This window comes from Larimichthys crocea, chromosome VIII, assembly GCF_000972845.2.
Source record: "Larimichthys crocea isolate SSNF chromosome VIII, L_crocea_2.0, whole genome shotgun sequence".
In the NCBI taxonomy this organism is placed as follows: Eukaryota; Metazoa; Chordata; class Actinopteri; family Sciaenidae; genus Larimichthys; species Larimichthys crocea.
Window position 1 is genome coordinate 19,460,613 of NC_040018.1, and position 19,344 is coordinate 19,479,956.

A 19,344-nucleotide genomic window follows, 5' to 3' on the forward strand; every position below is an offset into this window, starting at 1 on the left:
GCCAACACTAGGCCCTCTTATGTGAAGAGCCTGTATACTGTATTATTTACAGATAAATTAAAAGACTTGGCTGCAATGTTCTTCTATAATATATTGTACATGAATCAGTTTAAAATTGGTTTGAACATGAACCAGTGATACTTTTGAGACTTAAAACAATGTGAGATCAACAGTAACACGGTGTGATCCCTAAGCTAACACTTTACATTATTATGAATTAATTTATCATAGATGTATTACATCTCAACAACAAGGTGTCTATTTTGAATGCAATAGAATAATTCAAATAAATGTGAAGCAGCATGTTTATTAATTTAAATTTAAATATGCGTTAAACTAATGACCAATTAAATATTCCTAATCAAATATTGTCATCTCTGGAACAGCCTACAAGATTACATTATATTGGAGACTATACGTAATAAAGCTATTTCAAACAATACAGAGGTGTTTGCTGTTTCAGGTTTTCCATTTTACCATTTTTATCAGGAAAATTGTGAAACAACGGTAAATAAATACCACGTTGATGATGTAACAGCGCTGTTAAAATCCTCCTGATCCTCAGCATTAAATTTATAAAATTAAACATGTTTTTTATTGTATTCAGCAGCCAACTGTAAGTTTTTTAACAGCCAACATGTAAGTTGATAACCTGGATCTACAACCTTCTAGCTATTACTAGGCCCATCACATCAATCTAGTTTACAAAAACAACAATGCCTGTCACATGCCATGGAACAAGTAAATAAGTAATGATCTGCTTGGCTCTCGACACACAAAGGAATCCTGTTGAATGTGGGTGCCAAACACTGGCTCGGCCTCTGTATGTCACGGCTGCCTTGGTATTAATGTCTCAAATGGAGGTGCTGTGCATCTAATCCGAACCCCTTCCAGCTCAACCAGCCATGTAAAGGAAGAACTAACTAATATGGTTCAACTTACAGCTCCACCATGAGCAGCAGTGCTCTTTGATGAAGCAAAATTATTTGTATGTGATAAAGATATGTCGGAAATAAATTTTGCCAATGACTGTATAAAAAACATGTCTTTCCTTTATGACTAAAGGCCATATGAAAGGTGAGACAATGATTCAGACAATGATTTAATCATTCATATGAACCCAATTTGTCAATATGAATCACACTAGGACAACCTGAGTTAAGTGTTCAATTTTGACAGGCAGGGACACTGAGCAGACCTTTAGGAGACATCCTAAGAAGTAAATTGCTTTTGGGACGTCGCCGACAAACCAAGAGGTACAGTTCCTGTCATACTCACAGGAAGCTAAGTGAATTAACAGTCACCATTAGACACTTAATAATTAAAACGTTTTAATAATGGCACAGAGGGAGTCACTTTAACTCCATTAACATTAAATGATCATTGTTTTCATTCTCATTAACAGACGGAACATGAACCAGTGATACATTAATGCCCTTTTGAGGCTTAAAGGCATTTGGGATCAACAGTAACCAGGTGCAATCCCAAAGCTTCAAGGTGACTGTGGCATGGATGGCTTTTGTGGGCACCACAGAGATGAGCTGTAAATCTTATCTCTTGGGCCACGGAGATAAGACTTGCATCTACTAACTCTCAGGTGGTTGTTTTAAGACAATATAATATAACTAGCAGGTTACAGGTATATATTATACTCTTACTTACAAAATCCAGTGAGCCAATGTAAAATGTGCTAGCTATGTCACTTTATGTTCCACTGCTACCTGCACATCACTAGTGCCTGGGGAGTTGAAAAATTGTATATGTGTAACTGATATTAGATTAGATTAGATTAGATTATACTTTATTCATCCCACAACGGGGGAAATTCCCTTATTACAGCAGCAGAGTGTAATATACACTACAGAATTAAACTAGAAAGGGCAAAACACAACGAACAGAAGTATCTTATAACCTACACAATAAACAATAAGACAAACAGCAAAACAACAAACAATGTGCAAAAAAAAATAGTATTGAATGGTAAAAGTGTCATGATATAAAAAGTATTGCAATGTAAAGTGACCATGATATAAATAACATTGTAAGGTAAAGTGGCCATGATATAAATAATATTGTACATTGTATATAATCAGAATGGAAATATAAATACAGATAAAAAATAAAATAAAAATGAAAATACAGCCATGGTGAGTAGTAGTGAGTAGAGACAGGAACAGAAACTACTTCTTATACCGTGAGTGTAACAGTCTGCTGCTGAAGGAGCTTCTCAGGGACCCCACAGTGTCATGTAGGGGGTGAGAGGTGTCGTCCATGATGGATGTCAGCTTAGCTAACATCCTCCTGTCACACACTTCCTCAATGGAGTCCAGAGGACAGTCCAGGACAGAGCTCGCTCTTCTAATCAGTCTATTGAACCTGTCTGTACTGGCCACTCTCCAGCAGACCACAGCATGAAAGATGGCTGAGGCCACCACAGAGTCATAAAAAGTCCTGAGGAGAGCCTTGCACACTCCGAAGGACCTCAGTCTCCTCAGCAGGTGGAGGCGACACTGGCCCTTCTTGTGAAGCACGTGGGTGTTGTCAGTCCAGTCCAGTTAACTGTTTAGGTGGACACCCAGGAATGTGTAGCTCTCCACCACCCACCACAACTAAAACTACTAAACTACTGAAATATCTAGGCTTACTGACACCCAAGTGTTTTTGTTTATGAATGTTGTTTATTTTTAAGTGCGGAGAAGAGATTTTAAATGCTTCCCTCTGTCACAGAACAGCTGGGTATATGTTAAAACGGGTCAATCTGATCAAGAACACATATATGTGGTGAGTATGACTGCATTACTGCTGCGATCTGACAGATTCGGAACACGTCTCAAACAGGACCCTCCTTCAAGAGTCTCTGAAGCAGGAGAAAAATACAAATAAATTATACATCATTCTTTAAAAAGCTTCTCAGGTTTTCTTTTTGAAACATATTTCTTAAGTGCACAGGATCCAGGGGTTCGCTTGGTGGAAGAAATCCACTCAGGAGACTGTTGTCATGGCTACAGAAGTTTTTTTTTTTTTCCATTTACATAAAAATACAGTTTTCTTCTAGTTCGCTCCCCTCAGATGCTTGCTATGCTACTTGGAACAAAAGTGGGTCAACAACACACACAAAAACAAGAAGAGAACTGGAAACAAGACCCACCGAGTGACCAAACTCAATCACTTCAGTCCTCTTGAGATATTTTAATTATTAAATCAGTTTTTAGTGAATGTAAATCAAATGTATGGTTTGCTAATAAAAAGGAACACAGAACAGAAATAAAACCAGAAACAAATTTTTAACTCTGATTTGAATAATTTTAAATTCTTTTGCTTGATCTGCATTTTTTACAAAAAGGAAAAAAAAAACAAAATACCGATACTGCTCCTGCATATGTTAAAAGCAATCAGAAGAAGATATTCCCTAGTTAGTCATGTGATAAACATGAGGTTTACTGTGATGGGATCCTCTGGGAGATGGGACACTACATCACTCTGTGCTCCAAAGAACTGAATCAAATTATCTACAGAACATCAAAATTAATTCAGCAATCCAATGTGTAAGTGTAGTGTGTAAATGTAGTTATGCATGACTTGCTACATGAAGCGTAGATTAACAAACATTTTTGAGTAAAAAGCCCAAATCTTCAGGGGAAAAGCTGCCACAGATTTTCAAAATCCTACTGAAGCTACAAACATATGTATATAGTCTTGCTTCTGCAACAAATGCATACATACATAGTTTAAGACGATGGAAGAGGTTTACACACCAACAAACTAATCTTTATTCTAAATATTTTAAATGTTTTCCTCAATCTCTGAATGCCATGACCATCTATTTATTGCTCCAAACACAAACTTTTTAAATTCAATAAGTATTCTTGAGCTTGTGAAAAGCTTATGCTATATTTATATTAAAATACACTGCATGAATATTTAATATTTAAGAAGGCATATACAAAATACAGTGTAGGTAGACTATAAAACACAATGTACTGCAACAACTGCAGTGTAAAGCTCACGTAAAAATATTAATATTAATAAAACAGAATTAATCCATTAGCAATACTAACTGCATCAATTTACTTACTAATTATCAAAATATTGTGTGTGTGTGTGTGTGTGTGTGTGTGTGTGTGTGTGTAATGTATCCATCCAAAATGAGTGAAAATCTAATCCCTGTTGACTCCATCTGTAAATGTTTCATAGCAAAAGCGGGTCAAAATCACTTATTGGTGATTTTTGTACTAGTGTGTAGATTACATGCCTTTAGGTGCCACCTCGTTTGCACACTAGATATTCTCTGGCCAACGTGATATCAGCCGTCCTGAATCTAGTAGCCCTCAACTTAGCCTGACTCAGTAGCCAGGGCTAAATCACAATCACTGTCCTGGCCAGAGCTCAGGGTGTCTGCCAGCGCGTGCTGAGGCCCTGCAACATTTCCATCTGGTGTCTGGGGAGTCGCACATCAATTGCTCTCAGCTAAATGCACTCACATATGAATATTTCAGTACAATTTAATGTTTCAGCTACAGCCCCAAAGGAGCAGAGCATCAATTTGTGAACACAGTTCTCCTGGAGTTAAAAGCCAGGCCGGATAATACAGTATGAAAGGCGCTGTCAATCTAGAGGGCCTTTTTTTCACTTGAGGGAGAGAGAAAGAAAAAAAAGCACGCCCCTTTGGCTTCAGTATCCAGCTGCATACAAACAGCTTTTCAAAGTTTCCTCTGGAAAGTAGCCGACTGAGGCTGCAGCAGGCATCTTTTGGTTCACCAGAGTCACCAGTCGATTTGCCAAGCTTGGTCAGTGTTCCCCAGAGCTCTGATTGTCTGCCATTTGGTCTCCACACACTCACACACACACACACACACACACACACACACACACACACACACACACACACACACACACACACTTACACACACACACTTACACACACTTACACACAGCTGGTGGAGGGAGCAAGTCAGGGAGTCGTGCACCTGCTGTCCTCTTAATAAAATACCCCAAAGTGATGCTGAAACATCTTCTTTCACACAGCAAAGCTTCACTCGGGTGTGAGAACATGAGTGCTTTACAAAACATGCAGATTGTGACACAACTGAATGAATCAGCTGGTCAGTAACAGAACACTGCAGAGCACATGGCAAATGACTAATGCCTGGACTGTTGTGCACATCACATTAAACAACCCAGTAGCACTAATGTTTATAATGCATTTAATACTTTGTCTTCAATGTAAAGCTGTTATTTCAATTTTTGATTAATTTGCTGATCATCTTCCCAATTAATCTAATTGTTTGGTCAGAAAATGTCGGAAAATTGTGAATCACAATTTCAAGGCGACAAATGTAACATGTACAAATTCAAATATATTTAGAATGAGATAAGGAAAATCAGCAAATCCTCATGTTTGAGACACTGGTAGCAGAGAATGGTTCAAATGCACTCAAATGATAACTAAATTATCATACAATAGTTGCTGATCATTTAATTAAAAAACCTTCTAAATAAAGATAAGAGTAATGTTTTAAAGAAATAATTATTATATAGGATTTTTGTTTACACATGTTAAAATGGCAAGAATGCGTAGGTAGATAAAACAATATGTTAAATCCTAATAACGGACGCACTCTTATAATAATCTAATTATATTGTAAGGTGTTCCTGTTGTTTTGCTTTGGAAACAATCCTAGCAAAAAGTATAGTAAATTGCAAATGCAACTATGAATCTATTCAGACTAAAACATGGTGATAAAACTGGATTATGGATTTTTATTTTGTCAGTTCTTTCTCTGTTTGGTTTCAATGAACAAAATTCCTGACAGACCAACTGTTTCAGGCACAGGCGTCACACAGTAGGTGATAGCATTGTTTTGACTGGTCCAAACAGAGATGCTTCTTTCCTCATTTAAGTGACACAGCCTCTTGTTAAAGCTGCTGATAAGCAACCAGACTGCCGCTCTGTGCTGATGAGAGTAGCCGATAACAGAATACAAGACGCGCATTTGTAAAATAAAACAGGCGGCTGACAGTTACACTAATAAGGTAATAATGGCACAGGTTCTTCAGCCCAACAATGCAGAACTGCCCCGAGGCGCCAATCAAAAATTAATACTAATTATCATGTGAATACTGCATTAACTCTGAAGAATTATGAATTATAAATCTGCAACATGGTTCCCCTCTCAGGATGGCCTCGCTTGCATGAGGGTGTGATATTTTTTCTCTGGCTGAGGCCCGTCATAAATAACTGTGCATGCAGACATACCATCACTGTTGTGCTATTTAAAAAACAATATGTACTGAAATATAGTGTTATTTTGTCTTAAAAGTAATACTGTACTTGACCCTTTATTGTCATAAAAGTCATTATAAAATAATTTGAAGAGATATCTATTTACACATTTTTAATATCTTATAAGCCGGGTGCTTATCTTAATTTCACCTTCTGCTGACTCTGGACATAAGAGTGGACTCAAAGCACTTAAACTGGTTGTTGTAAATCATTCAGACCTTAAAACCAGCCATCAACCACATTTCAAGTGGTTAAATTGTTGATAACTACACACTTTGGATCCACACATTGGATTGTTTATTTAAATGTATTAAAATGAAACAGTATTAAACTGCACATTGCTGTAGGGAACATTACAACCAATATATATATGGGTTGTGATACCGTATATTTTATATATGTATTATTATTTAACTGTACTCAGATTGGATGGATTAAATCTACAAACATACAGTAAGGGTACGTATACAACAGTTAGAATAAATCATCAAACATATTATTGTCAAGAAAGAAATCTAAATTGTGTTGTTAAGTTTTTCAGTCTCTTAAATCAAAATACAATAATTATGGATCCTTTGGTGAGAGACAAACAAACATAGCATGTACGTGATTAATGACTCACAGGAGCAAAAATCTTTCAGGTCTGGCTGACCTGCATGTCATTGGGGACGAAGCCAACATCTTGAAGCTGTCATTACATTTCACTTGAGATGGTGATATAATAAAACTGTCTCTCTCTCTCTCTCTCTCTCTCTCTCTTAATCACACAAAATATTTGCAGCATTCACTTTATCAGCCAGCTCATGCTTATTCATACTTATACTGCATGTACTCATGCTGTTGCTGCTTTAGGTACAAGTATACACCAAACTGCACATTTTTAACATCATTATGCCCGGACAGGCCATAAAAGAACATCGATTTGTGCATCTGAGTTCCAAACTTGACCTCTAAAATGTTTTAAAGCTATGATATGAGAACAACAAACAAGGGTAGCTGGCTCAAACTTGAAAAGAAATATGAAGTTCCTTATGAGGCCCACATTTTATGTAGCATATCCAACTTTTGAAACTGGATTTGTTTTATTGTATTTCCATACACCACCACCAGTTTAGCTTCAGTCCTTTTAGTGTGTCAGGTTCCACTGGTAAAGCTTACAAGGAGAAGGTGTAAATACATCAAAAATATACAGCATACAGTGCATTGTAGTGTGTCTTTTGATAGCTTAAATAATAAACATTGATGGTCAATGTAATTGAAGTAGGTAAGTTTCTATATATTGTACTAGATTAGTTTTTCAATTGATCTCAACTAGGGGATTTAAATTATCTGGGTTTGAAATGTTTACCAAAATATTTGGATATATGACCAAAAAAAGTAACTTGAAAAAGGTTCAGAGAGATGTTTTCACCTAAGAATTACTTGAAAAACAATAGTTGCGTTAGGAGTTTATTACCCTGTTTAACAGCAGGACAACCTGAAATGAAGCCCCCCTCACAGTGAAAACCTTTTCATTGTCAGTGTATACAAAGAGCACAGCAAGAAGATCTCTGTCAGCTCGCAAGCCACTTAATTAACAGGCATGTACTGGTGAAAATTTCCATTCAGCATTACAACATAGGTTCAATTCTTTTTGCTTTGTTTTATTATGTGAAAAAAAAATGAAGATGCTCCAACAGACATAAACAGATTGGCACAACTTCAACAGAATCAAACCTGGGGAGTTCAAAGGAATTGGCATAAATTACTTATAGGTCTGACAATAAAGGCAAAGTGCCATAGAACTCTAAAACATTCAAGAGACAATGAAAAGTTTGGTATTGCAGCCCAGGAAAGCCCCCACCTCTCTGAATTCCAAAGAGGAACATTTCGCTCTTGCCAAAGTTTAAGTGGATGATTTCAGTCACACATATATATTTCATGAGGTTAATGGCCCCCATCAAATTGTGATTAGAGATTCTTCTGGGAGGCTTTTATGGTGGAGTGACAGCTAGGATGTCTGGGCTTGATCTGGCAGTCATTAACAGGTCACAAACAATAATGCTGCTTGTGATATTTCATATAACTCTGTAGTGAATATACAGTATATGCATGAAAGACTTAAAACTTAACCCTTTGACCTGCAGCATTAGCCAAACAGTGTGCACATAATAATTTAGTCTACAATCAATATCTTATTCGTCTGCAGGCTGTGGGAAATGCTGTATAAAATACAAGCCACAGCATCATGACCAAAACTTTGCCAAAAGATTTAGCGAATGATTAAATGTACCACACTTAATGCATGTTTCTATAGCATTAATCAAGATATATCTATACTCTATTATCATGATGAGTTATCATAATATTTTGCTTCTGTGAGAGCCAGAAAGAACATGTAGTGTGTGAGTATAGTGTTAAAGTGGCATTCGGTCTTCCATGTGTGTGTGTTGGTGTGCCTCTCCTTAGTCCTATTTACATCTTTATTGTTTACACCGCTCACTGCATTTATGACAACAAGAGGCTTACCAGCATACACGGCTGTGACAAAAGCTTCTTGGGATTTGACCTCAATGATGTCTGAAATAGTAGCCACATCAGGCTTAGCAGACACACTGGGGAGGGTATTCTGTAAAGGGAACCACAATATGTTAAAGCTTACAAAGCTCTTGAGTGACAGTGACTGAGTCTATAAAAGTTAAGTAATGGCTAGAGCGAGCCCTCTAAGGGCAGGGTGAAAGGGTTATGTAAGAAAGCATAAAAGTGGGACTGCTCAGCCTGGTTTTAAAAATATCTGCAATGAATTTCTACGACATTCAAGCCACGTTTAATATAAGAAAATAAGGGACTTGAATATGATACGACTCTCTAAAAAAAAAAACACCATACCTGTGCAATTTAAAGTGACTGATCCGAGTGAGTCAGTCACATTGAATTAACCACATGCTGCACCTTGTTCTAATACTGAACAGAGTAAAGGCTAGCCTAGAAATAAAGATCAATATCAGCTGTAATAAAATACCTAAGATTTAGTTTAATGCATCCTAATTCAATTGAAATACCATTAGATCTACGAGCTGACAGTTCTATTGAACAATCACAGATTACAGAGTGAGGTCACTTATTAAAAAGAAAAAAAAACTTTGAGATGCATTAGAACACTGACATAATCATTGAAGTTGCAAAATCCAATATGCATAATACAGCGTCTTATTTTTTATGCATGCCCCAAACAGTTTGACTAACAGTGAGTCTGGATTTACTAAATTTGAGTTTGGTAAGTTTAAATAGCTAAAAACTTTCTACAAGTGTCTTTCGTAAACCCCTGATGTATATAACAAACTTTACAATATTTGGAGCTGCATTTTAAAAATGTTAATATGTGATTTCATGCTCATGATAACAAGACAGAATTAAACTGATAAAGTTTTTAGCCAGGACAGACAGGGAGGTTAACAGCTGTCCAAAGCTAACCTCGACAACTTTCAGACTTAGAAATTTTGACACTGTGACTGCAATATTTTTCAGTCCTGACAGTGAATTCATGATGTGTAAATAAATTAAAAGTAAAGAAATTACCTTTTTTTCTAATGACAGGCACAGACACATGTTAGAGGCTCCTGAAAAGTGTATAACAAAAGTTCATTTAGTTTAGTTCATTTGTTGTGGACCAAAAGCTGCAGAGAGGCAGAGAGACAGTGTGTGTAAACTATCTGATGTGAACCATACTGTGCCCCTAGTACCTTCTACTTTCCCAAAAGGAAAAAAAAAGCACTTTGTGGCATTTTACAGTGAAGTGACGCAGGTTTGTGCATCCCAACTGAACTCACTACACCTCATGTCAGCTGATATCTAATTATAGCTTGTGTATCAGTTTTTGCTTGTGCACTCTTGAAGGGTTTGCAGCAGCAGGTTGCCTTGCTTTTCCAATGATGGATTGCGCTCCACATGAAACAGTGTCTCTGTGAGCTATTTCTGATGCCTTCAGAAAAAAAAGAAAAAGACACAGGAGAAAGAGGATGTAAAGTTAGCCGATATGTCACCAGTAAATCACCAGTGGCCCTGAATAAGCATGGACTAGTTTAGCCAGACAGCTCTAGATATAGTTTGCATTTCTGCTTTTAGTTTTAGTTCCCCTTAAAGCACCTTTACAGTACCAGCTATCAGGCATGATACTCCTCTTAACTTTGCAGACAGCAGTGATGGCTTTTAGTGTTGTTGTTGTGCTCCAGGATGCTCTGGAAGAATTCACCTGTAGAGAAAGTTTTAGATATATACAAGTACATAAAACAAGATGAGGAGTAATAATGCTGTGACGTCACTGTAATTGCTTGAGCAGTTTGGCATGACAGCCAACAGCCTGCATTGAAGTCATTAACCATGTTTCCTTTATAGGTCAATCAAGTGTCTATTAACTTCAAACATACATGTACAACAACATAAAAACAGCTGGTTTATGTTACAAAAGACACACCCTTAATGCGAGACTGCAAATATAGCCTTCACTGAGAAGTTTATTAATTGAGTTTTTATTTAAAACTTCCACCTGACACAAGCAGCAGACTAACGTGTAGGCTAGTGAACTGCTGAAATCTGCTTTTCTGGAATTTGACAAATCAATCACATACCTCCCATAAATAAAATGGTTTTGTTTGATGCATTCACAATTTGCACACCAATGTTACTCAAAAACACAACTGGCTTTTTACAATACAGTTGATAAGCCTCAACTCACCTGTAAAACAAACATCGCCTTCTTCTTGCAGCATAATAAACACATGAACAGACACGAGCATGAGTGAGTAACATTCACATATTTCCTCACAATCTTACCCAGACTCCTCCTCTTAGTTATCAAGAGTCAAACCACTATTTTAAACAGGATGAGCATGTCTGCTCTGTGGCTTTCAAAATAAGAGTCATTGAAACGAATACCACCTGCCTAATACCAAGTTGAGAGTATATTGTTTTAGCCTGCAGTGGGAAGAGAGGGAATGAGGACCAATATCAAAACTTGCAACTGCAGAAAAACCTTAATAATGCTCCTGCAGCAGTGATTGAGAAAAGAATGCAGATGAAGACTTGTTTGTTTGGTTTAACACTACAGGAAGAAGGAGGAAAAGACACAGGAGGAAACAGTGTTTGAACAGTGATCGCAAACATTCGCATTGTGCAGCAGCTTGCATTGTTCTTTTCAACACTCAACATTCAAACACAGTCATCCTGTTAATGGAAATGTGTGTGTGTGTGTGTGTGTGTGTGTGTGTGTGTGTGTGTGTGTGTGTGTGTGTGTGTGTGTGTGTGTTTAAACAAAGATCATGTTTGTGAATCTAATTCACAAACGAATTTGATCTTATACATATATTGATGCATTTATTTTTCAAAACAATGTTTTTTTTATGTAATGTGGAACACAGATTTCCATTTTGGCTTAAATTTGATATAACCAAACTAGATTTGTAACTGTTATCCAGATCATACGTCTTTTGTGGTAGCTTTTATCAAATGTGAACCTTTGGAGAATCATATTTTTTTACTTTAGTTTTCATGTTCATATAGCCCACAGACAGACGGATAAATTCATAAATTCAATTAAAGTCCAATCTAATGTATGCTCCGTGTTCCTAGGATCAAACCTCTCCCCTTCTCTGATAAATGCAGTTCTGGTTTTCCTCCAATAGATGGCCTTGTTCTCGAGTAGATGAGCAACCGGACGGACCAGAGGAGACTTTTCAGCTCCCCAGATACAGCTGGATTTATGTCCGAAAAATTGGGTTAGCTCTAACACTAACCATAAATTATTGCAACGAGTTCTCCGTTTGTTTTACATGTTTTTAAAAAAAATAAAAGTTCTGCATCTGCCTTTGGCCCTAAGTGACAGACTAACAGTGCGACTCTTAGGTACTGAAGAAATATAACTTTGCCATCATGATCATGATGACTTTGTTTAACCAAGATATAATAAAGAAATCAAAATAAATGTATATTCATTTGAAGCGACATGGAAATCCAAGACAAAGTGTTTTCTTTTACCTTTGTAAATCTGCGCAGCACTGTTTATTAACATGTTATCATTTATAATATGGAGCCAATTATACCATAATAATAGATTTCTTGTAAATGATCAGTTACTGCTTCATTGTCTGTCCAAACATTTTGACATTTAAGCTTGTTCAAGTCAACCAACATGGAACAACATTTTTTTTTCATATTAAATATTTTTAGATGCAGAAGCTTTGCCATTTTTTTTTTTTATTAACATCCCAGTGATGATGATGATGATGATGATGATGATTATCATGATGACCATCATCATGACATATCATACAACCTGGATCAAAATGTTCCTACGATATTACAGTTAAAACTTATTTTTGAATCTTTGAAGAAACTAAATATGAACATCTGCATTCTTAAGCTGTTGTCATACATAAATATATTTTTACAGGTTGGGAGAGGGGTCCAGTGGCGTGATTGGAGAAGTCCGGTGTTGACGTCATGACGTCAGAGCAGCAGCGTATGGGACCCTGCAGCCTCCTCGGCCGCCCCCCCTCCCCTCCCCTAAGTCCGGAGAGACACACGTTATCAGGGAGGCAGCCGAAGGGCCAGTCATCTCCTCACATCTTTTCTGCATCTACCACAATCCCCTCTATCCTTCCTGTATGGTGGATATTATTTTCAGCTCTTCTTTCTTGGGTGATATGGGGGATCATTCCAAAAGTAAGTAAACTAAACTGCTGCAGCAGTTTTAACAGGCAGATTTTGCTTTCGTCGCAGTGACATTATGGAGCTATGACATATTCAGCGGAGCACCGATTGCTCAAGTTGTTTTCTTACTAATTCAGCATTGTTTAGTTATATTTCTTTGGATGTGCATTTTGGAGGCGCTTTGTAGACATGAAATATTTCAGCGTTTTTTCTTTATCAGTACTGGCAAAAGTCTTCATCTGTTACATAACATTAAGACTTGTCCAGTCTGCAAAAAAAAGGGGGAGTTCACTGCAAAACTGAGACGCACAGGCTGGACTTTAAAATAATAATAATAATAGTAAATGAATACTTGCTGCAGTTGTTTTCTTTATTTGGCTGTGTGTTACAACGCTGTGGACTTCTTTGCAGAGAAGCCAGGATTCGCGATGTGTGTAGGATGTGGAAGTCAGATCCATGACCAGTACATACTGAGAGTCTCTCCCGACCTGGAGTGGCATGCAGCCTGCCTGAAGTGTGCAGAGTGCAGCCAGTACCTGGATGAGACCTGCACTTGTTTCGTCCGGGACGGCAAAACCTATTGCAAAAGAGATTATGTAAGGTAGGAGTTTGAAAATATTCACCGTACAGACTGAATCATGTTTTACCATTTTTAAATGTAACATTGGACGTTTTTAAATGCAACAAGAAACTGTGTTATAAAGAGGCCGGGCATAATTTAAAAATCAGATTTAGACTTAAAAGAAAAGTGCGCAAAAAACAGAATTAACTGCGCAGATTTACAAAAAAAAAAGAGAAAGAAAATACATATCACACTTTTTTATTATTCATTGAAAGGCATTGAGAGGCTACAGCTCTGAGTTATCAGCCGAAAGTTTGTTATTAAGTTGTTATTTTTTAGCCTACATTTCTGCCCAGACTTTGACCCTTTTTTTTTCAATTGTCCAGGCTATTTGGAATAAAATGCGCAAAATGCAACTTGGGATTCAGCAGCAGCGATTTGGTAATGAGAGCCCGGGATAACGTGTACCACATCGAGTGTTTTCGGTGCTCGGTGTGCAGCAGGCAGCTGCTGCCGGGAGACGAGTTCTCCCTGCGGGAAGACGAGCTGCTGTGCCGGGCGGACCACAGCCTGCTGCTGGAAAGGAACTCCGCAGGAAGCCCCATCAGCCCCGGACACATCCACTCCAACAGACCGCTTCACCTGACAGGTCCGGTTATTAATTTCGATAATTTTTATTCTTATTCTTTTAGTTGTATTTTCAAATTTTTTACTTGAACCAATGGAAGGATTTATTATATGACCAGAACATCATAGAATCGTCAGAAATAAACGTGAAAGTGAAGTAAAAGACCTGCCGTTTTCAAAAATGTGTGAAAGAAAATCAAACATTTTACAACAAATTAAACGCATTAAAAAATAGTTTAGACAATTGCTTCAGGTTATAAAAACAAAATGAAAAATTAATATAAGACTGTCAAGTATTTTTCCTGTCCTTCTTTTACATTAGGGTTATTTTTTGTGTGGTTGTTAGCCTCGATGTGTGGATAAAGTGTGTGTGTGTGTGTGTGTGTGTGTGTGTGTGTGTGTGTGTGTGTTGTTTCTTTAGGCTAACTTTATAATTGATCTCATTAGCTCTAACCTGCTCTGTTGCCATTATCTGAATAATCTGGTATTTGAGTAGCGACTGTGTGTGTAGAGTGTGTGTGTGTGTGTGTGTGTGTGTGTGTGTGTGTGTGTGTGTGTGTGTGTGTGTGTGTGTGTTGTTTCTTTAGGCTAACTTTATAATTGATCTCATTAGCTCTAACCTGCTCTGTTGCCATTATCTGAATAATCTGGTATTTGAGTAGCGACTGTGTGTGTGTGTGTGTGTGTGTGTGTGTGTGTGTGTGTGTAGCTGTCATCCTGAGGGCTGCTGCCAACAGAAAGAGAACAAAGCAAATGTGTGAATAATGTTCACCAAACTTCCTGCTTCATGCGCTCAATTCAAAAGAAGTCACACAGCTCGGTGCAGCCACACACAGGCCTGCAGCGGTGACACCAGCAGGATTTCATATTTCAGCTGTGGTTATTTTTAAGTGTAATTGAGTTTAGGGTTAGATTTAGTGCAAACAATTACCTCCAGTTACAGACAACAATGCAAAGCGTGTGTGGTTACATTGCAAACGGCAGACAAATAAACATCCAATCAGGAGTTCAGTAAATCGAAATTTACGCAAATCTTTCGCCTCTGTGTGTGACGGAATTTCGTTCTTCTGTCAGTTCAAGATGTGAATTTAAAATCATCGTTTGTCCTCTGAAGACAAAGGAAACAAAATGAAATTCCCCAAAAATAGTTGCAGCTTTTTTACACTTTCCAAGAGCTTTTGATTTAAGCTGTTGTCTCATAAAAATCCTGACTGGAATATATCATCAGCCTTTCCTGCGCAAAACAAAACAACCCAAGAGATATAAAAGCACACAAAAAACGAAACGGTGCATTAAGATTAATGAGCTCCAACTGCATGAGCATTTAATGGACTGTTTTTCTTTCTCCGGATTCAGCAGACCCGGTGACGGTGCGGCAGGCCCCGCATCGGAACCACGTTCACAAGCAGTCGGAGAAGACGACGCGGGTCAGGACGGTGCTGAACGAGAAACAGCTCCACACGTTGCGGACCTGCTATAACGCCAACCCGAGGCCGGACGCTCTGATGAAGGAGCAGCTGGTGGAGATGACCGGCCTGAGCCCCAGGGTGATCCGGGTCTGGTTCCAGAACAAACGCTGCAAAGACAAGAAGAAGTCCATCCTCATGAAGCAGCTACAGCAGCAGCAACACAGTGATAAGACTGTAAGCATCTTCGTAAGTTTGACCACTTGATTACTATCAAAGAATTATGTACTTGTTCTGTGCGTATTTGCTTGTTCTTTAATATCATGACCAAGATAAATGTGAACTGAGTTTTATTTCTGTTTGAGGCGTAAATCTTTATTAAATTCAGAGTGTAGAAAAAGCAGCCAACAGGTGCAAGCCATAACTCTTTCGTTTAATTATGCTTTCAGTGATTTTCTGTTTATAATAGTGTTTGTTTGCCTTGTGGTTATCACTCATAGGTTATAATCACTCCCTTGCTTTTCTACCACGGGTGTGAATCACTACTAGCCTTGAAAACTTTTTAAAGGTTACTTTCTACTGGCTTACACACTACAATACCCAGAAGGCTTTCCACTCGTTCCAGTTGGCTGCAGTGTTATTCTGTATTCAAACTTTAGGTCAATGAATAATGAATCATCTGCTTTGGCTTCAGTTGCTTGACCTGCACGATAAAAACATCCTCTGCAAATAGCCTCAATCTACATCTCTGAAACATCTCTTGCTCTGAGGCCAGAGTGCAATCTTTGCTCCACCCCAAGAGGAAAAAAATATTTATTCCAAAAGTAGCATTTGGCGGAAATGGCACGTGAAAATGTGCTCTTTTGTTTTTTTTTTAAACATATTTATATGGGTCATGAGGACATGTTGATGGCAGATTCTGTCCTGCGGGACACAAACAAATGATGCTCTATGTTTATGTCTTTTATTATTTTGTCAGAACCTGCAGGGTCTCACAGGAACGCCTCTTGTGGCCGGTAGTCCTATCCGACATGAGAGCACCGTGCAGGGAAACCCAGTGGAGGTTCAGACCTACCAGCCTCCATGGAAAGCTCTGAGTGAGTTCGCCCTGCAGAGCGACCTGGACCAGCCAGCCTTCCAACAACTGGTGTGTGTGTTCAGGACAGACTGAGTTAGACACACACACACAAATCACAAATCTATCTATCTATCTATCTATCTATCTATCTATCTATCTATCTGAATTATAATGCTTTTACAACCAGGTTTTCAAAATAAAAGCCTGAATATTTCGTCATATTCTGACACGTTGCTTCTGTCTGTTCAGGTGTCTTTCTCTGAATCGGGCTCTCTCGGGAACTCCTCGGGCAGCGACGTGACTTCTTTGTCCTCTCAGTTACCGGACACCCCCAACAGTATGGTACCCAGCCCAGTGGAGACGTGAAACGGGGCCCACTCAGACCTGTCGGTCCCCCTCTCCCCCCCTATCCCATCCTCCTGCAAGGACAATTGCAGCATGATCCCGGTTACCCCCCCTTCTTGCATGTGACCAGCTCATCACATCGCTCAAACTACAGAAAGGAGAGTGTTTTTTTTTTTGTTTTTTTTTAATTTCCAGACATGTAGAGGATTGAAGGAAGAAAGCACCGATTGACTCCGATTTTTTTTTTTCTTTTTGGAGCCTTCATTGACAAAAACTAAGCAGAACAATTGTTGCATGACTTGATACGGAGAAAGAAGATGTACAGAAGACCTCCTGCTGGATATACTACAACAAACCTTCCTTCGAAAAACAAATTGGAAACGTTTCCACGTCGAAACAGATGGACAGTCTACGACTTCATTGTGAACATATTGTGTCTTGTTTTCTTCAACATGAGAAATTTTTTGATACATTTATTGCGTTGTCGAGTCCAGTTGACTCTTTGTCTTAAAAGGTCAGAGCATGATAATCTGCAAACTATTCGTGTTGTAAAATACTTTATCTTAAGGGCAGGATACAGGTTGTTTGAGCTTCTCGAACAAAAAGTAAATTATTGTTATATTATTTATTGTTAGGAAAGCGATTCGTAAAGGGATTATTAACTGATAAAGAAATAAAAAGCTGAATACATAACGTGTCTTGATGACCAATCTTTGTACAGGCGCAGCTTTAAAAAAAAAATCTACTGTTGGTTTTTACATTTGCAAGCCAATATCGTAATTATTTAATTTATTGAACTCCATTAGTAACTCTGTCACTGAAGTGATTGCACAGACCTAGTTCAATTTTCTTTTCCGGTGCAGTTTTTGGTGACAAAGTCAACTTCACTGCCGTCACAGGCGTCAGATTGTTATTCAGTGAGTCATTTCTGATTTTGGACACATGAAACAAATACAAAGCTTCTAGTGCCGATCTGAGGAATAAATTCAAAGCGTTTACAACCTAGAAGAAATAAATTCCAGTTGCTCTGAAAATGCTGTTTGTCCTGTTCAACCTATATCAAGTTAGCCTGTCTGAATTGAAGCTCGGAGGCTCTTGTTATTTTATCATTGGCCTCCATCTGAGCTCTTTCCCCCTTCGGTTATGTAGCAGGAATCGGCCAGTGGTCATTTACTATCTCGGGGGCAAAAATCTGCTGTAAATTGTGCTCAGTCCAGTTACTCTGGTTGAGTCACAAACTGGTCTAGACAGCGCGGAGGGATCGGCGACCTCTTATCTAGTCCTGGCATCACCTGCAAGCGATACACTGACTGAAGCCACAACAAACTAACTAAACACCCCCTCCTCCATACACACACACACACACACACACACACACCCTCCTCAAAGCCCCTCGTATGTGAGAGGGGAGCAGAGAGCAGCTCGTAAAGGGTCACTTCTCCTCCTCGGTTTATTTTCCTTTAGTGAATTGCGTTATTGCGCACGGGTCAGCCGAGATGACAGCTCAGGCTAAATGAGCTGACCTCCTTTACACCGTGTGCAGGACAAAACAAAGCTGCCATGCATGTTCTCAGTCTGTGGATGATTCTGTTTTTATTTTAGATATACATGCGTAATGTGTGTGCACAGTCTATTACACTTCACTTTTTTTAGTCATAAAATCTGCTCTGAAATGTTTGTTATTATTCCAGGAGTGTAAAACCTGCCAGTCAGGTGAGATCATTTCACTTGTCTTTGATTGTCTTTGCTTAGATTAAAAAAAAAAAAAAAAAAAACAAAAAAAAAACAGAAAAGGGAAAAATTTAATGTCAAGAAAACGAGTCTTTATAGCCCATTTAATTCTTTTGAAGCATTTGGAAACAAATAGAAATGTCCTGGTGCTTTGATTTTGAAGCATTTGGAAACAAATAGAAATGTCCTGGTGCTTTGATTTCCCCACATGATTTTGTTTTATCAACACTGGACAGCAAATGATGGAAGAACATATTTAGATATTAAGCGTTTTTCACTTCAATTCAACATTTTTTTTTTAAATTATTATTTTATTTCGTTTCTCGCACTGTGACGCTGTCTTAATCGGAAGTTTGAATGACAAAAAGCAGATAACAGATTTGTAATTGAGCTATTTCAAATAAGATAAGTAAACAATGCGAGCAGATTAAGATAACGGAGATAAGTGAAGAATAACAATGGCGTTTACAGACAAGAATGCAGGCCTATTAACTCTTCTTCTAGCAGAAAATCATTGTGGGGGGTCATTTATGTTTGCAGTGCATGGATACTGTGCCTAACTCATCGCCTGAAGGCTCACACGAAATAGAGCACTATATATTAAAATAAACTAAAACAATTCAAT

At 38.2% G+C, this 19,344-nt stretch overlaps 1 protein-coding gene across 5 annotated transcripts; it reads left to right on the forward strand.

Annotated features, from left to right (window-relative positions):
* Positions 1–12,842: 12,842 nt before the first annotated feature.
* On the forward strand, positions 12,843–18,599 carry isl2b (ISL LIM homeobox 2b). 5 transcript variants are annotated; one of them, XM_010729545.3, is made up of 6 exons: positions 12,843–12,982; positions 13,382–13,571; positions 13,919–14,181; positions 15,516–15,814; positions 16,545–16,712; positions 16,893–18,598. In XM_010729545.3, the coding sequence occupies exons 1-6, from the start codon at positions 12,925–12,927 to the stop codon at positions 17,007–17,009; spliced, it is 1,095 nt and encodes a 364-aa protein (XP_010727847.1). In that variant the 5' UTR covers positions 12,843–12,924; the 3' UTR covers positions 17,010–18,598. The 5 variants fall into 5 exon arrangements, with proteins under 5 accessions (XP_010727847.1, XP_010728004.1, XP_010727924.1 ...); XM_010729702.3 differs by having other exon boundaries at positions 15,516–15,802; XM_010729622.3 differs by having other exon boundaries at positions 15,519–15,814.
* The last annotated feature ends 745 nt before the right edge of the window (positions 18,600–19,344 follow it).